The 23,878-nt window shown below is 37.9% G+C and overlaps 1 protein-coding gene across 4 annotated transcripts in view; it reads left to right on the plus strand.

The window, feature by feature from the left end:
* Positions 1-23,878, plus strand: part of GABRB3 (gamma-aminobutyric acid type A receptor subunit beta3) — a 192,960-nt gene that overhangs the window by 145,751 nt on the left and 23,331 nt on the right. For 3 of the 4 annotated variants that reach the window (XM_063392526.1, XM_063392527.1, XM_063392529.1), the window contains 3 exons: positions 14,041-14,261; positions 20,199-20,281; positions 21,348-21,485. In XM_063392526.1, the coding sequence (XP_063248596.1) occupies positions 14,041-14,261; positions 20,199-20,281; positions 21,348-21,485 (442 nt within the window). Of the gene's footprint in view, positions 1-9,501; positions 9,568-14,040; positions 14,262-20,198; positions 20,282-21,347; positions 21,486-23,878 lie in introns of those variants that run through there. The other variant, XM_063392528.1, reaches the window with a different exon arrangement.

Genomic DNA, 23,878 nt, shown 5'->3' on the forward strand with positions numbered 1-23,878 from the left:
GTCAGTTCTTTTTTTAGTGTAAACACTTTTGTTACAGTTAGTTGTAAAAGATAGTCAATCAACCATGTTTTTCAAATGCATCTATTTCTCTCATTACAGCCAAATAATGTGTTCAGCATCCAGCAGCTTCTCCTCTGAAGGTGAGCTGCTGGATTTGGACCATGTAGAGCAGCTGGTCATACAGGAATTTATTCTTTGTGAGATGAACCTGGACAAACGTGAAAGAGATAATGTAAAACTAGGTTATATCACACATAAATTTACATTTGGTTTCTGAGTTAGAGATGCAGGCTACTTTATGTTCTTGTTTTATACAATTAATAGTTTGGTAATTCTGCTTCTGTTTGTAGCTGATAATTGCAAATCTAATTAAAAGAAGATAAACACTATAGTAGCTGTCACAAAAAGTAGCCAATAGTGGATAAAAAGTATTTGTTTGCATGAAGAGAAACAGAATCAAATTTGAATATAGTACACTAAGGTAGAGAAACAATTATGTTTAGCCTCTCCAATGATCTATATTGGCATGCAATATGATTTGTTACATCTTTCTCATCTAGCAGAATTTGAACTATTTACAAGTTTTGTACCATATACAAAGTTTGATACATTGTCATAAGCAGAGTCATTTTGTCTGCATACTGTGGAAAAAAACAGGTGACATAATAGTGAAATAAACATTCCTAAAATTTAAAGTGGTAAAATATTTTTTTGTGGTTTTAATAGATGTTTTAAAGTAAAATATTTCCTCCTTTACTGGCATGATCTGTGTGTATGAGATAACATAACCAGCTTTGCATTTGGTGTGAATAGCACAACCTGTTGATTTGAGATTGTATTGGTCTCTCAACAGTTCTCAGATTTCAGGTTTTCCTGATTGTATCGCCCTAGAAACCCATCACACTCCCTTTCTGACATACATTTTATAACCCCAAAGATTCCAGAGACTCTCTAGCATGCTGCCATGGAGAGCAGCAGCCTCACCAGGGACCGGGCAGGCAGAGGTCTGCCAGAAACATGGATGTAAAGCTGGCATCTACACCCTTACACAGCAGTGAGCAGCATTGCCTGCCTGCAGGCTTGCCAGCCAGCAGCCAGCTGGGTGCCAGCAGTTTGTCCCTGGACACAGCAGCAAGCCCAGGAGCTGCACTGTCAACAAGTGGCCCAAAATCCAAGACTGTAGATGTATGTGAGGGAGGTGGAGAAGCTGCACAAGCAGTTGTAGGGTTAGAGGTTCTACAGTGGGTTTATGGTTAAACTTCTGCCTGTAATTTTAGTGTTGTGTTTAAAAGCACCATTTCAACTGGTGTTTTAAATGCACCATTTTAACTGGTGTTTTAACCATTTTAAAATCTTTTAACCAGCAGACCCCACTAAAATAAAATGTGAATGGTGTTCTAGTTGAAAATTAAGGTCAAGGATATTACACCTATCAATGAACTCATCAGGAGTTGGACTTCGATGATTCTAGGTCCCTTCTGACTCAGGATGTTCTATGATTCTGTAAGCTTAAATTGGAAAGAACACAGTTCTGATGTTGAGCTCAAACCTAATTTAAATTTACATATGTATCTCTCATCTTCAAACAATGTTTTCGCTTGGAATAATGTATTTCTTGTGTTTATTTGCCAACTTCACAACTGTAAAACAGATATTTTAGCTATCTGATTCATTGCCATGTCATTGGCTTCAAAGGCATTTTGCCTCCTCTTCACAAAAGTCTGTTTTCTTCATGATCTTACTCATGCTATGCATATACAAGTAACAAAAGGTAATAATTAGACACATCTGCTTAAACTTGCCAGGAGCAGATGCTAGACAAATTGAAGTGAACATGAGTATCACTCAAAATCATTAAAGAAGTGACTCTAAAATAATTTCTGAACTTTGATAGGCAATAAAATATTCTACATTGACATAGTTGTGCTATTTGCAAAAATCTCGTGTTCAAAATCATCTTCATATGCAGTTGAATCAAAAATGAATTGTATAAGTGTTTCAGGTTACAACTTTTACTTCCTTTCCTCTGGGAAAGATAAGTTGTCAGGCTTGACAGCAATGCTTATTAACACCACAGGGCAGTCACATCAGCTCCTGAACAGCACTGCAGTCCTAAATGACTTCATAGCATGCTCCAAGACGATAAAGACACAAGAATGGCTTTATGAAGTTAGACCTGAAATCTGCCTTTCTTGATACTCAGTTTCCTGCTGTGGGCATTGATGAATGCTCTAGCATAGTATAAAGTAGGTTGAGACTAAGTTATGTTATTTCTCTGCTATTCTTCCAGCATCAAACTGTGAAACTGCTTAGGGCTTCCTGGGACATCTGCTTATTTTTGGTCAAGCAATGGGTAAGAATCACCTGGTTTAAACATGCACATGTATATGGATATACATATGTGTGAAAATAGGGTATCGTTTCTTTTGTTTGGAGCCCAGCATCTGGTAATTTCATTTGCTGGTCTCTATTTCTTACAAGTGAGGAGGAGTAAATAGCTGTTGGCCTCCTCCACAACATTATTACAGATATCTTCAATTTATCTCTTAGTTGCTTCTTTTGTAGGCAGAAAAGTCCCTGCATGATTAGTCTGGTTTTATGTGGAGTTTTGTGCCTTTCATTCTCCTTGCTGCAGTTCTCTGTACCTTGTTATGCTCTGCGCTGGTGGGGACAGGGGCCTGAACTATACTCAGTATTCAATGTGTAAGTTGACTGAAATGATGCATTGCAGTGAGTTTTCCTTTTTTATTCAACACTTTCAGGAACCATGGAATGGTTTAGGTTGGAAAGGACCATAAAGATCACCTGGCTCCAACTGTGCCCCCGTGTGCAGGGATGCCACTCACTAGATGAAGTTGCTCAGAGCTCCATTCAAACCAGCCTTTCTATCTCTTTTCCAAATAGTTGTAATGTTTTATTATTTTGAGTTTACAGAATACTGAACTGATTTATTCACAAAAAATGCTGGTTAACACCACAAAATCATTTTCCTGAATGGCCATAATGCACTCAGAACCTACAGATTAGTCCATGGTTAGGGCTGTTTGTTGTTTCTTTCCCATGTGCATTAGTAGGCATCAACATTGATATTTTTTTTGTTGTTCTGTTTTTTCACTCAGACATACAGAATGCTGCTGTCCTTCTGCAGCTCCTCACACTCACACCTCTCATTTTTACTGTTGAAAGAAATGTAGCAAGTCTAGGTATCTCAGTGTTCATCTCCTGTCTGTCATGTTTATGAGGATGATGGAGGCCTGCACAAATCCTCATTCAGGACTGCAGGTAACCTCCAAGTGTTGCAAAAACTGCTGGTCTCTTTCTTGTCTTATACCTGGTCATTAACAATGTAAATGTACTAGGCTTTCTTTTAATATCATTTGATGATTTACAGTACGTGTTTATGCCTTTAAAAAATTAATGCTTAGGCAGTTTTGTCTTGCTTTTTGTTTTGCTTTTCTTGTATATCTTCTTAGCTATTTACTTCTCCTTTGGATGTGACTTCTTATTTTTGAAGTACATCTTTTTAGTTGTAATAAGGTAAACATTCTGGGGTTTGTTTGTTTTTTACTCAAAAGTTGTTTTCGATATTTAAAAATTCATATCATGATGACTATAAACAATCTTTTCTCCAAATTTGAAGCAAGCAGTCTCATTTTATTTTTTGAAATCAAATACTATTTTTATGTTAGTTTAGTATTTTTTTCAGTTTTAAAAGAGAATTACCCAGTTCCATTAGGGTTATTGAGCAGTGTTTCTGTCACAGCATTTTGCCCCATGACTTGCACATTGCTCAGAACCTAGTCAGGGGTATCTTGGCTTGTTTCAGCTTTTAGCAAAAGCTCCTCCATGAATCAGTCATTTGTGGTGTCATTTAGTCTCTGCATCATACCCCAACCTGACATTTACCCAGTCTGTGTGGGGGTGATTGAAGTTTCTGATTACTAATTTGTTTTCTTGTTGTCTTTTAAGCCTCTCTTGGTGCCTCACTCACACCACTGTCGTTCTGATTAGAGAGTGACAGCTTTTTCTAATTATTCTGTCATCCTGGTGTCTCAATCTATAATGTGCAACATTTAGAACAATTATCTTATGCAAAACATTCTTTAACATACACTGCATCCCTTGTTTCTTGCCTGTGTAGTTTGTAGATTTGACTGACTGCCCTTACTTCCAGGAAGTCTCTGATCCTTCTGTTAGGTCAATGTTCTCTCTCAAAACTAAGTGTCCTCATTCTTTTATCTAATTTAAAAGTTGTAGCATTTCAATAGTAGGATGTTTGTATGTTTGGTAATTTCTCTTTAAATGGTGTTCTTGGGCATAGAGTAAGCTTGACTTGTGTCCTACCTGAGTTTTATGAACTTTTGTCTTGTGTTTCTTCTCAGGGATATAAAGCTTTTTATAATTTCACCCCTCTATGATATAACCCCAAGCCAGATTTTCTTCTGCACCTGTTTAAGTTTCCTCTAGTCTTTAATTCAATCTCCTTCTTCAGTGGCCTTCCTGGTTTTGACTTACAGCAGCTTTATCTGAATCGCATTTTTCCTGTAAAGAATATGTACAAAGTTTGTCCATTTCCTGATGAGTCTAAACCATCCATTCCTACACCATTGTCTGATGCCAGCAAGCAAGACACTGCTGGAGCAAGAGCAGAGGTAAATAGATGGTCAAGGATATAATTTTCATATTTGGGAGGTCACCTGATCATCCTAACTGGGTGACTCTGCAGAATACTAACCTCTCTCTGAAAGCAATGGTATATAATGTACCTTGCCCATGCTGATTTACACAGGCACATTTTGTCCACCCAATCACCTCATGGGGAAAATTATTTCTTGCCTCACAAATGCACTTCCTGCTTCTGAGATATTTGACAATAGTAGATGAATTAGGTAAGTAATTGAGCAGTGGTTATAGACTGTACTTGTGGGAAAGACAACTCAGTTTCTTTAAATAACTTGTCTCTGCCTGTGCTTCTGAATTTGAGGTGTGCCTTTGAAATCAGTGTGTCTGTCCATTTTGCACAGATGTATATGAGGAATTTTCCGGGGAGTGCACATTGCTGGCTCATGTCCCACTTCCCAGCCACTAGCATCCCCCAGTCCTCCTTGGGGCTGCTCTCAATCCATTCTCCATCCAGCCTTTATGTGTGCTTGGGTTTGCCCTGATCCAGGTACAGGAACTTGCACTTGGCCTTATTGAACTTCATGAGGTTCACACAAAGTGTCAGTCCACTGTAGTATCAGTTTTGCTCTAAATATCCTAAGTAGACACAGACCCCTGAACATGCCTGCATTTGTAGACCATACTGGTTGTGGCTTAAGTTATGCAGCATTGGAGTTTGAAACTCTCCTTCTTTTTCTTTTTGCAATTGCCTATTTTGATTCCCTTCCAAAAGTTATTAGCAGATCTTTACAGGATGTTCAGATCCCTTGCAAGAGGAGAGAATCCTTCAGCAGGATATTTCTCTCTAAAATCACTCACAGCCTGATCTTTAAAGGACACTGTCAGAAGGACACATTCTCTTCTGCTTCTTCCACAGGTCTCTGTACACCAAGAAGTTTGTGTGGATTTTAAATATCATGTATGCTTGCAATACTTCCTCTTGGGTGCAGCGTTTAGGGGGTTTTGTCCATTTCTTTATTTTGTGCTTTGCTGAGTTCCATGAGCATTGCCATGTCACGGGGTGAGTTTATCCTACCTGCAGTAAATAATTGTTAGTAAATGCATGTTTTCGTTTTGACTTAGCATGCATCCTAATTTTGTGCAAGATGTAGAGTTGAACTCAGCATTACTGATGGACTGAAAGGAAGATGTGAGAGAAGCTGGCAGTGTGAGTGACACATCTGGAGGGAAGGGAGGAGGCAGCAGAGGATAGCTCAGGCATCACCTTTGTAATCCTCAGCCACCGTGGATAAAACTCTTCCAGTTCATTCCCTTACTCTGAAATGACCAGATAAAAGCCTAGTGCAAATGAACTACCCCCTTACATGTAAAGAGCCACAGTGGCCAAGGTGTCTGTAGTGGCAGGGGATCCTTGTGAAAGGCAGAGAGGCAGTGGGCAGCCAGGGCCCGTCCCGTCCCCAGCCCAGAGCAGGGCAGCTGGGGGCACCAGGCACTCCCAGCCCTGGGTGTGGGCACCTCCCTGGGGCTGGGCACGAGTCCTGGGCCCGCGGGGGGCTGAGCTTGGCTGGGTGCAGGCTGTGGAAGCTGGAGTCGGCCCTGCTGTGGCATGGCCGGGGCAGCAGCTGGCGGGCCCAGGGGCTGGCCTGCAGGCCTGGCCCGGCTCTGGCAGCGTGTGGGGGTGCCCTCCAGGCCTGGCACTGAAAATACAGGGATAATGTTTCAAGTTTAGCGTAGCTAAAGCATGTGATGGCTGATGTGTTCATGCTGTCTTTCTCAAAGGGCGTTTTGTTCACTGTGTCTGTCTTGAATGGATTTTCCTGTTATCTACTGTTTCAGATAATCAGACAGCAAGTAGAACTTTGGGTGTCAGCCTTGCTGCTCCAGTGCTGGTGAGACTGGCTGGCTCCTAGCCAGCAAATGGATAGGTTGGGAGATAAGAAAATTTAAAAAATTCTTCCCACAGTGGAGTAAATACTCCTTTGTTTTTTAACCATAAATTGTAGATGGGAACAGATAGGTATTTTCATTTTCATTCAAATGCGTGTATCCCTCAGCTCTCTGTTCCTAAATATGGTTTAGATCTTTTGTGGATTCTGGAATGAGTAAAAAAATGTCTACAAGTTCTACAGTACCTTTAAAAAGATCTTTTTACAAATCTGTGGTGGCAAAAACTCTTGTAGACTTTTCAGTGTGAAATACTGTTTACTGAAATTTTTTTGAATGTTCATGTTTAATGACAGCAAGTAAGAGGACCATGGAGCTATGTATTTATGGTCACAGTATTTAAAACACATCTGTGTATGCCCAGCTTTAGAGTCTGTCCTGGAAAACCTTGCAGACACTGAAAGAGTTCATGCATTCAATAGTTTAAGAAGTTGTAAGGCCTGAATAAATATGACAAATAATATCAACTTACAGGACTTTCTGAGACTTTGGGGTTTTTTTTTCCCTTCTAGATTTTTATTGCTAATTCAAGAAATGCAACAGAAAGATATAAGATTATGTATTTAAGGAAAGAACAAAATAGAAGTGTGAGAAATCCTTCATTCTCTGAAATGGGTACCTGGGATATCCCAAATTTTTTACCTATTTTCATCTCTCCAAACAGAAAAAAAGTAAACTTGCAGCTTTAAGATTGTGGGGCAGTAGCTCATTTCTCCAACTCACTGGTGGCACATCCTGTTACTGTGTAGGAGGCACAACCATTAGTTGTCAGTTCCCATCTCTCTAAGGTCAGCTGCCTCAATTGTGGGAACCAGCTGACAGATGATAGTTTATTTTTTCTTCCCTGTATGTTGTTAGTAGGATTTCAATTAGTGCAATTAAATGTACCTGTTTTCTTGAGGCCTTATTGGCTCTAAAATGTGGTTCTTGAAACAAGTTCAGTGAATCACTTAGCCTAACATTGCTTTTCTTTTGTATGTCTTTTTTTTTTCCAGAGTGTTTGATGGTATCTTTTCTGACTTGATCTCTTTTTGAGTTTTCAAGAACAGCATGTATACTTTTGACATTTCTATTCCTCTTTCTTTGGAGGGACCTATCAGATACTGAATTTTTTGTTCTATCCATCCATCAGCAAGTAGATTATGATTGTAATTTATCGCAAATTCTTTGGACAGCTCTTCAGGGATGTAGTGTAAGACCTTTTTTTTTTGCTAGCTTTCTGAGCTGGGTCAGAGAGTATTATACCCATTATATGTAAAGGTGCGTGTTATTTTTCCTTTGATCAGTCCTTTGGGAATAGAAATTCCTGATTTCTGAGAAGCCTGTGGTGTTGTAATACCTGTGATACTCTGGATCAGAAAAGGTATGTTTAAGTATTCTCCCCCCACCCTCATCTGTCAGGGATTAAATAGCTCAGGCTGTCTTTCTATTGTCTTATGTCCCTGAACATAAATATTTGCAGGAACTTGGTTTTTTTCTATATTTGCCTTCCAAAGCTCACCCCAAGCAATTGCTTTCTTGTCAGCTGGTGTCCTCTGATGTTGGGATGAGAGAACACCCAGATTTTGAGGAGTGAACTCCACTGGCCATGGCAGGAAGGTGCTATGGGGCAGTACCCCCGAGGATGCCTGGTTCTCCCCTTATGCCTGCTGAGAAGCTTCAACTGCACTGCAGTGACCACCACCTGTGCCCGAAAAGCAGTGGAGAAGCTGCTTGGGCTGGTTGCTATGTCAACTGTGCTCTCTTTGCCTGCAGAATGCCAAGCACTGGTTGGTATGGCAACCCTCCTCAGAGCACCCAGTGATGCTCCATGAGGAACACGCTCCTTGGAGAAGGCACTGGGCTATCAGTGGAGGTGGAAGCTCTTGTGCCAAAGGGTATGAGGGGCAGGAAAGACCTATGTAATCACATATTTATTTGCAAAATTGTTTTGTAGAATTAAGTGGGGTCTTGGAGGCTAACATAATTCCTGTTTATAACACCACCCTTTCATATTTCAGTAGCGGAAAACACAGTGATTTTGTACAAAAGATACCAAGACAACATGGATGTATGGAGGGTCACATTGACATCAATGTGACTGAACTGCTTTAGTATTGTCTTAATGGAAGAGTGTCATGGCCACATGCTCAGGAAAACATGTGCTACGTTTTCAACCTGTCAGTATTGTAGAGGTTTTGTGTAGTGTCAGAGAAGTACCTGAGACAGAATCCTATAGGTGAGATGAACGTTTATTGTAACAGCAGGTAGGCCAAGAAGTGTTAGAAGAAGATGCTTCGGTGGACTAGAGTGGATGTGTGTGTGTCTGTGTGCATGCTTAGGTCTCCTTCACTCGGGCTGCCCAGGAGCTACATCTATTGCCAGAGACATTCTGATCAGGCAGCTTTCCTGTAAAAGATTTGCAGAACAATAGACTTTGGTGGCTTTCTCCATTTTCTGGCAATTAAGTAAGAAACTATATTGTTTAGACACTGGACAACCCAAAATGTCAACAAGTAAAACATAATGCAAAAATATAGGTTTCAGGCATTAGGCTGCCCAGGGAAGTGGTGAAATCACCATTCCTGGAAGTGTTTAAAAGGCCTGTAAATGTGGCATGTGGGGATAAGGTTTAGTGCTGAACATGATGGTTAGTGGTTTGACTCAGTGATCTTAGAGGTATTTTCCAGCATTAGTGATTCTAAATTCTTTCTTTGATAAATTTTTTCTTTAATATGAAATTTGCTGAAGCTATTAGCAAATTTGGAATGCTGAGAAAAATGTTTGTGATCATCTCACACAACTGAATAACATTGCTGGTAAATTCTGATTTCTTATGGTTAGCCCTTCTGAATACATCTTTATTAAACTCATATTTAGCTATATGAATTAATGTGTGCATTAATCTATTTGTCAGGTCTCTTCTGTGTATGGTAGGGTGACAGATTTACAGATATGTTGTGAAAGCATAGGTTTCATGAATTTGGCTTTGGAACTCACTTTGGGCTTATTGGGAGGAATGTAATTCAATCATCAATAGTGCAGAAATAGCTCTTTATACTACAGGAGCCATAATTTTTGAAATCATGTAGAATGTGAGGGAAGACACTTTGAAGTTATTAAAGAGACTAAGGCATGGATTTTCAATAAATCTTTTTATCCACTGAATGAGTACTTACTTTATTAACTCATAAAAATTAAATAATCCAAAAACTGTTGGTAACAATCACATTTGTCTTTTGGTCAAGAAAACAAGGATGTAAATTTACATCCAAATGCAAATTTAAATCAGGAAACTGCATTTCAGGTAGACACAAGGCTATGTTCCCAACCAGTGAAATAGTTCTTAATCATTTTTTCCACTATTTCCAGTAGTTTTCAATATATTCTTTCATTTAGCATGAATAATTCCTTTTGCTTTGTTGCCATACTAGCAGTATTCCATCTTAATTACTAATTGCAGTGTTTATCTAGCAGTCATTTTGAAGGAATATTTTTACAGCTAATAGAAAACATTAACATCCCTGATACATAATATAGTAAGACAGCAAACAGTGATAGTCAGATTTAGAGTGTTATTGCTGCTATAATTATGGTAATTTTATTTTGATGAGCAAACTATATTTTAGAATTTTTCTTTCACTGTTATTGAGTGCAGGAGAGAAAAACTAGAGATAACAAGCCCTGTAATAGAAAACAAGTAATTGTTTCCTTTACTATCACAGTATATTAGTATTTTTCATTTATTGGTCTTATAGTCGGTTCATTAGGTACTGTACATTATCTGTCTGAAGTGGCTTTTTAGGAGAGGGTTATTTGTGTTTCCTCCATGGTATGCTTAGTCCAGGAGAGACAAATATAATGTGGAAAATGCTTAAAGATTTCTTTGTACATGGTTAGCACATACATTTGTTAGTCTATAATTCTTGCTTAAGATGTATTAAAATTATAAGCAGTACAGACAAATAACATAGATGTATTATACATTATTTGTGATATCGGCCTTTTTATTGTTGTTTCTAAATGTCTTATCTTGATAATATCCAAAGTATTATCTACTATTTGAGGTTTTTAAATTCTGTTTTCCACTCCCCTTAACCAGGGAAAACTAGATTGAAAGAACAGCCATCACACATTTTTGTGTGCCTTTCCTTACATTAGTGGAACTGTTGCCATGCTAGAAATTGAAGGATGCCCAGCACTTTCCTTTATCCTTGTAGGAAGTTTCAGGGTCTTTAAATGGACAAAAGAAAGATCTTGTTGCCTGTGCAGTCGAGCTTTTCTCATTTTGAGGACATTTCACCTGTACTTGAGAAGCACTGTGTTTGTTGCCTGTCAGAGCTTTGAGTGATTTTGTTACTATGCTTGACCTGAAACATCTTATTACTGTGAGGATTTGGAGAGTTAAATGTTGAATGTTGCATTGTATTGTTTGAGGGAATGAAATATGTTTTATAGAGGTCTTTGCTGCTGAAAAAATTGTCCACTGCTCTTTGCAGCAGTTAGAATTTCCTAAAGCTGGCAGCTCTGTGTCATCTTTGACATAGAATAGCATCCTAATGCAGTAGCTGTAGTGGGATGAATCTCTTCTGGCTTTAGACATCTATCCTCTTGACCTCTATATCAGAACTAGTCATCATAAGCTCCCTGGAGGGAGGTGGCCTTTAATAAACTTTGTATACTACTCACTGAGTGGAAAAAATTCCTTTTCTCATTTACCTGAAATATCTAGTTCATGTTTTCCATCTACACTCAAACCATTCTTGCATTTTCCACTAGGGTCTAGACTAGGGAAAAACTTCCATTATACATAGAGTGTTGAAAATTAGTTAATCAAATAATGAGAACTGATATCCATGTGGGTTTTAAAAAATATAGTTTATGCATGTAGTGAGTGGCATGGATGGAGCCACCCTAAGGAACCGGCCTTTCCTGGTCATTTTTCATTCCTTGCACAGCCAGGCAGTTTCAGTACAGTTCTTATACAAGCTTGCTGCTCCTTTTTTTTGAGTGAGTTGAAAAAATTGTGATGGTGGCCAAGCGTGGTTCATATTAATTCTTTCTGTTATCATCTTCAGAGCAGGTGAGGGCTGGCAGAGCCCAAATGTACAAAATGCAAATATAATCATATACAATAATAGACATAGAGTGTTGAGGGTTTTTTTAATTAAAAATTAAAGTGATATAAGAAGTAGTGAGTAAGAAGTAAGCAGGCTTAATAGAGAAAGAACTAGTGAAATTTGTATCTTAGAGAATGTGTTTTGGAAGTCCTTTTTTCATTCAAAACACAGTAAGTTTTGGAAGTTTGATGGTTATTGTGTTTCTACAAGTATTTGTAAAGTTGTTCCTTGACATAGTAAATTTTATTTTTAAATAAAATGCCAGATTATTAGTGCTTATATTGTCATGTATGTTTTATGTACCTACTTAATTACTCCATTCATTAGATGTTAACATATATTTTATCTCAAACCAAAGGAAAAAGAAAGCTAGCCTAAAACTTCTTTTTTTCAGATGTAGTGCTTGTCTTTTTTTTGGTGCTGGCCAGCTCACTTCTTTCAATGCTATGCAGTGCCACCCCTTTTCTTTATTTCATTTTTGTAGCATTATTTTGTGCACATACTGTGCATTTACACATAGTGAGCTTCTGGTGTACTGTTCTTGTGTTCACAACTTTTATAATCCCAAATGTCATGACACTGCTGTGCAAACCACTATAGAAGTGGGCAAGTTTTGAATGTTAATAGAAGCAAGCTTTAATTAAACAGAGCAAAACAGAGCTGGTAGAGGATATTTGTTCTAGTGCATCAGTGTTAGAAAACTGATTGCAGAGAATGTGAGGAGAGGTGGCCTTCGTGACATGGTAATGGGAGTGAGGCAGGTGCACCCAGTGTCTCGTGCACCTCATTCACTGCTGAGCTGAGACCATAAGTCCCACTGAAGAGAGCTGCTGACAAAAAGGTTAGAGCTCATTCTCTTGAGCAGTCATGTCAGATTTGAGGTTTGAGGAATGAGATTCCTTCCAGGCAGTTCCACGTAGTCTCCTTTCTCCCACCACTGGGCCCTTTTGTTTTCAAAGGTCTCCTATTAGTTTCTTAAAATGGGAACAGCTTTTCCTTGATATCTGTAATGATTTATTTTTCTAAGCAATTAAATTTGATTTCTTTAAACCATAGCAGCACCCTCATTAAAGAGAATGAATCACTGAATCAAAAATGCAAAGACTCTGAGTGTGAAAGGCAGGCTCAAGTTTCATGTGATTTCAAAGAAGGACCACAGGGCTTGAGGGAAACAAGGCAGGAGCAGTGCCTGAAATTGGATTGTCCCCGCATGAAACCCATCACAAGAATGGACCATTCCCAACAGCCGTGCTTAGAAAACTTGAGCATCCTTTTCCCAAACAAGAGGCAAGCCTGAGGGGTTTTGCATCACTAGCTTGTAGAACCAGATGCAAATGCAGGTATCCTGTGGCTTGCACACCTGCTGCTAAATATTTAAATGTGTTTGGAGATCACATAAATTTCTCAGTATTTTGTGAAGAATCTAGTGAAGAGTTTTATTGTTCAGAGCACTTCTGTAATTTGAAAATCAGAGGTTTAATGGCCTGTACTTATGGTCTCATTTTTTGCATATGATTTATTTTTTTCAATTTTGCTGGTACATACCTTTAAAATGCTCCCAGGCTTTTATTTTTTAAATGTTTTCTAATACAATGAAGCTAATGAATGAGGCCTGCTATCTAAGACACTCAAAGCATTTCAACATAGCATTATTACAACATGAAGAAGTCAGGTTAGCAAATCCTGACAGGAAATAAAGATTTTTAAAATGGATGTTTTAAGCTTCTGTATCCATGTTTAGGCTTTTACGTTAGTGATCACAGCTCGTAGTAGACACTATATACCTTAAAACTGACAAAATTATGAAAACCAAACATTGACATTAGTGGGACTGTAATACAATTCACTGTTATTCAACATACCTGTATAGCCTGTTGATGAATAAATATTTGTGTTACTGCACTATGCAGTCACACAAAGGTACAGATATAACCAACATGTATTCAGCTTATTTTTCAGATAGAAATTTATGTATTGCTTCAAAATACTTTAAATGTTTTTCCATTTATCTATCATTTTTAAAAATAGGGAAGATGACAATATTTACCCATTATGTCATTTATCATTCCACAAATATGATAATTTTGGGATGTTGTCAGAGGAACTACGTGAATGAAAAGTGGGAGCAGGACAAAAGATACCAATACTCTCTGAATTTCATAAGAGTTGAAATGCCCCCTAAGTCTAGAGTGATACTTGAATGATATGAACTATTTATTGAGTGATACAAATATTTAATTTGCATTAAACATTTAAAAATATTCAAATTAAATTTAATCAACAGCAGAAGAAGCTATCAACAGGGAAATTATTCTCCTAGTTACACAAAGTACAAAGTTGACTGTTGTACTTCTCTTTTTCTTTTCCTCACCAGGATTACACTTTGACTATGTATTTTCAACAGTACTGGAGAGATAAGAGGCTGGCTTATGCTGGCATTCCTCTCAACCTCACGCTTGATAACCGAGTGGCAGATCAGCTTTGGGTGCCTGACACTTACTTCTTAAATGACAAGAAATCATTTGTGCATGGCGTTACTGTGAAGAATCGAATGATTCGCCTTCACCCGGACGGAACGGTGCTTTACGGTCTCAGGTCTGTGCTTCCATGATGAAGATTTCATCACTGCTGTTGTGTGTTGTTGATGTTTGCTTCCTGGTACAAGGTTATTGCCAACATTGGTTAGTTTATTATGTAACCTTCCCTGTAACTCTAAGAGATGCCAGTAGAAAACAAATGACACACTCGATGTTTCTTAATTTTGCCAGAAGCGCCTTCAGTCAGGTTTTATCTGTTTCTGTACAGTCACCATATCTGGAAAGCCCACAGGCTATAGGAAGCAGAAAGGCACATATTAATTGTAAACCTGAAAATCCTGTCCAAAATGCAGGCGGTAAGTTTGAATATGGGTGCTTATGCTGTCTCTTGATGTGCTCATAGTGTATAAAAAAAAGTTGGAAGCAGCCCTGGTTGGGGTGAGTCAGCCACAGCTAAGATCATGACCCAGTTCTTTCAGTGATTTCTTCAAGCAGGAAACAGCACTGTAATTGTTACATTTCAAACCAGAGGTACAAAGTGAACTTATATTCTCTTACTTTCTATCTATTTTAGGTTTGACTTGTGTTTTCTTTCTTTTCTGCCATAGCTTTTATGGCTAGAAATGCTGAAGTATACTTCCCTTAATAAACTTAACTACACCAGTGAAAGTCCTTACGGAAAATGCAGCAGCATCAAAATATTGCTTTCTTTGAACAGGTTACTTCATTTGCTATAGTGGTTTAAGCCAGCAAAAGAAGTTTTTGCCTGTGAAACCTCCATTTCCATAGTTGGGAGTTTCCTGTATATTTAAGCAGAGAAAATACTCAAGATTGGTGCACATAGGTAATGAAGGATAAAAAGTCCCTAATATAAAAATGAATGAGATCAGAAAAGTGATGCAGATGGGTTATATGTCCAGTATCAATATTTTACCTGCTTCTCTTTTTTGTCAACGATTGAACTTTTTACTTGACTTGGGTCTTGACCCTCACCTTTTTAGCTCCTATTACATGTCATGTATGGAGAATTGAATGAATCTTTCTTGGCAAAATAGAGCTAGACTCAGCCAAATATGAAACTTCAAAGAAGTTTAGAATGTTTTCTCTGCAGTTAACTGGTTTTAGCAAAAGGAGCCTTTTGTTTTACAAGTTATTGACCCAGTATGGAACACTACAGGTTTAGGATTATTTCCACAAGTGGTTAAAAGTAAGAAAACATTATCATAGATATATTTGTTTTCTTCATGTCAAGAAATACAATAAAAAAAGTAAAGGAGATTAGAATTCTTGCGATCCTAGTAATTGTAGAAGTCTTTTTGTCACGCTAAAAAAATTCGGACCCATTCAGATGAGGATTATCTGTCATAGAGTAGTGTATTTGAATACCTTAGTGTGTATTCTGCAAAATGTAAGTGTCCACAACAGATGCACTTCACATAATAGGATTTGCTTAGCAGGGTTTCACCAGTGGCTCATGTGTAGCACATTTCTTCCCATTCCTTTTCTCTGAAAGCATGTAATATCCTGGGCAAGTTATCCATTCTATGAAACAGCTAAGTTTCATAGTGAAGAATGACTGTCTTAAATCGTGGCAAAATATAGGACATTGTGATCAAAAGGAAGAAAATATCCGAGCCTTATCTCTGCTGATTTAAAGACCTGTGCTTTGTGTTGTTCCATCACTACCCTACTTCCTCTGTTATGGCTTCAGAGCATCCCAATGGCATTGGGCTCAAGCTGCAGTCGAGGGGCAACGTGGGTTGAGGCCAGAACTTGGAGTTTTATGTGCTGCAAAGCACAGGGTCACTTAGAATAATAGATGGAATTCTGGAGGGTTGCAACCAATTACAGAACATCCACAGACCAATGCAGATCCTAAACACATATATAATTGAAAGTGATCCCAAGGCCACACTGGATGTGTGTTCTCTACTGAACAATGCTGGACTTATCACAGTTTTGAAAGACTTGACCTTCAGTCATCCAAGGTTCCACTCTGCTTTAGAGAAAGCACTTTGCTACTGCAGCAGAAGTCTGTGATAGTGGGAGAATGGAACAGTAGCTTTTTGAAGTTCATCCCATTTCTGGGGAATTTTTTTCTTTGGGTGACACACATAATTTGTTCTACCTTCTTCAGAACAATCTACAAGGAAAATGATGATAAATCAGCTTTTAAAATTTATTTTTCATAAGAGACTAAGGATGAAACAACTACTTATTACTACTGTAAGTCTGGGAATCAAAAATAGAGTCTGTTTGTATGTTTCTCATGCATAAACCTCTAGTTTTTAGGGAGTAAAATGTTAAATGTTAAAAGTAACTTGAGTGGAGAAATATATATATTTTCTCTGAAAGGACTCACATAATTACTACCCGTATATGAAACATGATGAATGTGTGCAGAGTGAAAAGGTTAGTTGTGATCAGTCAGACAAGGCAACTGTGCTTACTTCTTTTTTGGATGAATGTATTTCTGTATCAAGAAAGTAAACTGTCAGGACTGCGATCTAATCACATATGATCTATATTGCCTAGACTGATTCATACTGTAAAAGGTCTAGGGACATAAAATATCCTTCTCTCAGTTATGCATGCAGCACCTCACAGCTCATCACAGATGGGGTTCCTGTACAATACAGCAGTATAATCAAAGGCAATGAGCCTGGAATATAGTACCAGAGAATGATAAGAGAATCTATATCCAGAGGAAAGAAAACCAGAGTAGGAAATTATAAACAATTTAAAAAAACCTCCTTTGTATGTTGCTCTCACCCAAATTGTATGTGTCTGTCTCGCTTCATCTTTGTCTGGCTCGTAATCATTCCTCTGCCACCGCTGTGATGATGAGTTCTTGAAACCTTGTTGTCTTATGTCAGGCACCATCACATCCCATAAAAAGGAAACCTGCTCCTCTTGGGAGCACGCAGAAGCCTGAGCCATTAATATTTGCTTTTGGTGTGCATTTGTGCAAGTTAAATTTGGTTGCTTGAATGTTCATTCAAGAGGGACCTCTGAATATTAAACTTACTTTGAAAAAATCAGGTAAATTTGTTTCTGTCTATTTCTAGCCATATCTTCATTTACAGTGGATATTTATTAAATTAAAAAATCCATTTTGTCTGTAGTGTAGAAAAGTTTCTTGAGCAAGAAGGTGCAATTTCTAGTACTGGAACTTGAAATGCAAAACCACTAGAGTATGTGAACAGAGCAAAATAAAAATACATTCCTTAAAAGTCATAACACTAACATAACAATTATTAAGTTGGATATATGTTTGCCAGCTGTATCATTTTTTACAATATTGTAAAATTAATCATTCGTGCTCTGTATGGCTGGCATTTAAAGCTAGTTATACAACATAATAGTTAAGAGTCTTCTAGCACATTCCCGTTTGTATCAACTTAGTTCATGTGGATTCCGCTGCAGGATCCCATATGAGATCTTAAGTTACTGTAGGCAAATCTTCTAAAGCCTGGGAAAGACCCTTCATATCAATGATTTCCAAGCATGCCTACTTGTTTTACTTTGAACACAGTTATTATTTGACTCAGGAGCAAGATCCTTTCATTGCACAATCAGTATGCCTTTGTTAAGGTGATCGTTGCTTGTTTATCAATAATCACAGATTTAAGAATAAGTTTTCTCTTCTAAAACCATATGCTAATCCTAGTTTTATATGCTTAACTAGAGCTACTCTTAGTCATTATATTGAGGAGACATTCAAAGAGTCTTAGAAAGCTTTGGGTTAGGAAGGACCTTAAAAATCATCTTGCCATGGGCAGTGACACCTTTGATTAGATCAGGTTGCTGAAAGCCCTGTTCAGTCTTGCCTCCAACATCTACAGGGATGGAGAATCCAAAACTCTGGGCAACTTTTTTCAATGCCTCACCACCCTCAAAATCAAATTTTCATCCTAAAATTTTAACTAAATCAACCCTCTTCCAGTTTAAAGCCATTCCTTCTTGTCTTACCACTACATATCCTTCCAAAAAGTCCTAGTCCAGCTCTCTTGTAGCCTATCTTTTGATACTGGAAAGCTGTCGAAAGATTTCCCTTGGAACCTTCTCCAGGCTAAACAACCCAGATGATTAATTATCTCCACAGTTAACAGCACTGTGTCTTAGCCTGCCTCGGGTTCCAGAAGGGCATTTGCAAATGTTTCTTGCAGAGAAGAGGTTTCCCTAAACTGCAGAGCAACTGAGGAACTGCTGTTTGTACACTACTCTGGCCCACTGGAATTTGTGTTAACTGAGGAACCAGAGCAATTCCCAGATGCAGCTTGGAGGAAGGCTGACCTAAGTATCCTCTTGTGATACTTACTTAGTACCTGAAATCCTGTGTGACTAGCATAAGAGTATTCAGAGGACAGTCAGAGGAGTCAGCAGTGGCAAAGACATGATCATGCTGTAGGTAAGGCTGAAAAGCACAAAGATCAGGTGTGTGCCTTTCTCACTGCTAGGAACACAAGGTAGGAGATGAGCTGAGCGACTGATCATTGAGCTTTTGCCTCTACTTCCCCATTCATTGCTTTTGTGCTCATACAGCTGTGTCTCCCTCTGCAAAGAAATTACAATATTTCCTTGCAAAAGTGCCTTCTCAGTCAGAGAAGAGTGGCCTCTGTTGTCGTGTGAGATAGCAATAATGGTCTTAATTTGTTTCTATAGATGCTATGTAGTTACTCATCTAAAATGAGTAACTACATATACTAAGGATAAGCATTCTGTCCTTCCTTTTCTTTGAGACTGGAGAGAACATTCATAATAACTTTTTTTTTACTGTGAAAGATGTGAAGAAAGGCACCTAACTACTTCTTTCTCTTGAGACATTGCCCTGGAATTTTAAAGCAGTTTACCAGATTAGAAGAGTGTAATTTGAGAAGGTTAATGGATAGAAGAAAGAACTTGAGAGAAAACACCTGAAAAAACATTAACATTGAGGGTTCCAACTTTTAGAGGTACATTTAAGACATTCTCCCATCTTGTATTTATTAGCATAAATTATCACTAGAATATTATTTGTTTAGGATTAAACTGTGTTCTAGGTCTGTGTCTTGTTTATATCAAAAAAAGGATCAGTAAGGGATGGAACTAGTCATATTCAGAAGAAAATTTAAACGTGAAATTTATATGAAACCATTATAAAAACAATGATGCATAATAACGTTCGTACTCTTGGTGAAGGCTGTGATTCAGAAAAACATCAAAATATGCTGCAGATTAATTATGAGCATATGGTTATGTCTGTCTAAAGTTAGAACATATATAAGTCCATTAATTACAAAATAAAATGGAAATGCTGTATGAAGCTGTTAAGACAGTTGTTCTGGTTGCACATGTTTATGGTTGACTCTACTGATATACAAGAGGCTGATGAATAATGCTGATTCATCAATAGTGAAATGTTTTGCAAAACCGTCCTTAGGGTGTGAAATGGTTAAATAGACAGAGAAGTGAAAATGTATTGTTACTTGAGGAGAAAACTTAAAATTCAGTATGGAGCTTCACAACAAAATCCTCTTTAAATTTGAAAACCAGGGAAGTAAAATTTAAAACAAAGCATTTGACTGGACTTAGAAGTTTTTTTCATCATTTCAGGGTTTTTTTCTAGACCTGCCACAAAACCAAGAAATCAGTTATTCATGCAGCTGTAATCATTTTGACATTTGTAGCAGACTATTTTCACTTCATGGTTTCTGTTATAAAGTCATATCTTTTAATCTCAGCAAATGTTCATGTAATATTTGCATATGAGGATAGGTCCATTGAACCCCAAAGGGGCTGGTTGCATAAGAGTAATTCACAGGCAGTTGTTCCACTGAAAGTCAGTGTAATTGCTTCTCTATTAGGCGGCTGTTCAACATGAAAATACAGACCAGATTCTCAGTTATTGTAAACTATTCTTCAGAGGGTCTTCACTTTGGAAGATAAACCACCCCATCACCCAAAACCTGGATTACTGGCTGTATGGTAAAACTGTTTGGTGCTTGTATTTCAGAATAACAACCACTGCAGCATGCATGATGGACTTGAGAAGATACCCATTAGATGAACAAAACTGTACTCTGGAAATAGAAAGCTGTACGTACCTAAGAAGATGCATGTGAAATCTAGTTTGGAACTAGGTTTTTGTTTTGTTTTGTTTTGTTTCATAGAACTGTGTAATACTTACACATGTGTTGATAAAAATTATTTGAATCATGTAATTATCACCATTTGTATTTTTTCATTTGTCTGTTTATTTGAATTATTAAAAGATATAAGGAGTGATCCGTTTCTAGATAGATTAATACATCCTAGAAAAATGAGATTAGGACAGAATAAAGTCATTTAATGTTCCTGCCTGACTTGGCAGAGGTAGTGACTGGATGTTTATCTTCAACATGAGAGATGATTATTTGTATTTTTATCAGATTTATTTTCAAGAGAGCAAACACTGTGATACAATTTTCTTTCAGTATGCTTTATTATGTATGGATCATCTTGGTGCAGGATCTACCCTGGGCTTTCAGATTGACCACATTTATGATTTGAAATTATGTTACAAAAAGAACAATATTCTCTTTTTCACCTACATATGCCCTGGGATTGCAATAGTCAGGTGTATATTTGCACTTCAGAAGTATCTATTCCATTGCTGCCACTGGCTGGAAATTGTGGGCCATATACAGAAAATACTGGTATATATTCCATACTCAGCTGTAGTCCTTCACTGGTGGAAGCTAGTGAAAATGATGCAACTCACAGTTTACTGAGAGTGGAAAAGATCTGTCCCAGTTATGTTTCTCTGTCTTCCATGAATAATCAACCTCCTTCTGGTGATTATCAGTGTAAGTATACATTTGGTTTCAGTGCTAAATGCATTTGACATTCTAAATCTTGGATAGTGTTTTCTTCTCACTGTGACCATTAGTGAATAATATATGAGTGAAAAAAAAAGGATAAAATAAAAAGAAAGCTGAGCATTTTGCCTAAAATCCCCAGGCAGACTTTAATGGTGTAGCAATTTGGGAGACTTTTCCACAGGCAAAACACCATACAGCTCCCCAACTGTTGCAATTCTTTTTGTTGTCTCAAATGAGAAGCTGCACGTTTGAAGCTGTGTTTGAGTCCGCTGTTATTTCTGACTTCCTTGCTTTGCCTGCAGATGGCTACACAACTGATGACATAGAGTTCTACTGGAGAGGTGGAGATAACGCAGTCACCGGCGTGGAGAGGATTGAACTTCCTCAGTTCTCTATCGTGGAGTACAGACTGGTGTCAAAGAATGTTGTCTTTGCCACAGGCAAGTATTACCATTTACCCATTTAGTGTTTCATTTTCTTGTGCATGACAATTACTGTTATATTAATAATAATTAACTATTACTACCTGTCACTATATGTAGCCTGTATTGCATGTTGGGATAAAGAAATTGCGTGACAAAGCCTGGAGGTAGGAGTCCATGAAAATTCCAGACCTGCATTCAGGGCTGCATTCAGCTCTGGGGCTTCCAACACTAGAAGGACCTCTCCAATGAAAACAGAGGCTGAGAGCTGAGGTTAAGCCTGGAGAAGAGACCCTTCTAGCAGCCTTCCAGTATTTACTGGGGACAAGAGAGCTAGGGAGGGACTTCTTACAAAAATGTGTAGTGATAGCACAAGGGCAAATGGCTTCATACTGAAAGAGGGTATGTTTCAATTAGATGTAGGAAGAAATTCTTTACCGTAACAACGGTGAGACAGTAGGCTGCCCAGAGAAACTGTAGAAGCTCCATCCCTGAAAGTGTTGAAGGCCAGCTTGGATGGGGCTTTGAGGAGCCTGGTTTAGTCAAAGGTGTTCCTGCCTACGGCAGTGGGGTTGTAACTGTGTAGTCTTCAAGGTCCCTTCCAACCCAAAACATTTTGTGATTCTTTGCCTCCTTGTTTAGTTTTCTTTATCATGTATGTATGTAACACTTAACTAGACACCTAAATAAATATCCATGATCTAAATAAATATTAATTTATTTAACTCTGAATGATGAGTTTAAATGCAGCCTAGAAGGTAACTGATCATACATAAATATGTTTTGGCATTCTAGGTGAAAAAGCCACCAGTTTTATAAACACCTCCCTGGAACTTTTCAGGGCATGTTTGTTTTGTTGTTATATAGTGAATGTGATGTCTTTTATCTCTTAATTTGCACTGGTGGATATATATATATATATAAATATGTACTTTATACATAGCCACCCAGTGCATCTGACATTGGTAGGTGCTGAAATTACATCCCTGCTTGTTTCCTTGAAGATGGAATAAAAGTTAGTAGTAACTCACAGCACTGGATGTCTTTAGATTACAAAGTGCACAGTTGATTTGCATCTTTGGTGTTAGACACCAAAACAGGAATATGTGTGACAAAACCAAAGCAACACAAAAACCCATCAGCACATGTGGAGCCACTATTTGGCTCATTATTGGGGGCCTTCAGATTTTCGGTGCTGTTCAGACCACAGGAGTGTGTTGTTCCATCTGTCTCAGCACACTAGAACAAATGAAGCACAGCTCAATCATGTTTGTAAGCATCACTTTACCCACTCTTTGGACACAGCATCTGTTTCAAAGTACACAGAAACACAACTTGTATTTCAGAACAAAATGTAAATATTGCTGGGATCGAAATTAGTATGAAGGGGGTTGCCAACTGCTGCTGTTCTTGTTTACCATTGTGAATGAAAGATTTTTTTTTTCCTACGGAGAATCAGTTGCTCTAATCCTATATCCTTCTGTCCTGCAGCTAGTGTCACCTTTGGCAGCCAGGGCTTACCTGCCCCTCCACAGGACTGGATATGTTTTTGTAGGAGGGCTCTTTTAGATAACAATAAGAATGCAGAGAACTTATTTGTGGAGTGACTTTCATGACAGTCCAAGGCCACATTTCAGTTCAGTATGAAATAAATATTTCACTAAATGCATGACTTAGTAATGTGAAGATGAGAGATTTGTAAAAATCAAGAAAATGAGAAATCCAAAGAGATATGTGACAAATGCAAGAGAGACTAAAACTAGGAGCAGACTTTTCTGTGACTGACCAAATGTTCAGAATATTAATGGTTCTTTCTTAAAAAAACTAATGAAAGGAATAAAAAAGTCTCATGCTTCAGGGTTTAAGACAGCTTGGCATTAGGGAGTAACAGAGAACAGCATGTTTCTTGTACCATTTTCCAAAACATTTAATTTTTTTTCACTGATGAAGACACAATACTGATTTTACTATTGCTTTGATACAGGACATCATAAAAATGCTTGATTATTTTTGACATTTTATGACAAGTATTTCCATGCAGGAAAACATCACATTTGTTTCTCCAAACCACACGTTTAAATCTAAAGCATGCCAGCAGATCAGATACATAAAGTCAGCAGACATTTTTCAAGTTTCTTCTCAAGAGTTTCTTACAGTCCTAGTAATTAGGGCCAGTTTCTACTTTTTTTTTTGGAAAACCAGTTAGGCATGTTTTTGGCTTTGAGGTTATAGAAGTCTCAGGGGGAGATATTAGTTCTTTGAGCACAATATCTCAGTGAACATTTCAGAGATTTCAGTCCTAGTGTGCTTTGATTGAACAAAACTAAAAGAAGACTTCAGAGTCATGCCATAAACAGCTTTTGGATTAGTTATTTCTCCTTCAAGAGAAACTGAGCTGTAAAATCTTGTGT

Source organism: Prinia subflava, chromosome 3 (genome assembly GCF_021018805.1).
Source record: "Prinia subflava isolate CZ2003 ecotype Zambia chromosome 3, Cam_Psub_1.2, whole genome shotgun sequence".
Lineage (NCBI taxonomy): Eukaryota > Metazoa > Chordata > Aves > Passeriformes > Cisticolidae > Prinia > Prinia subflava.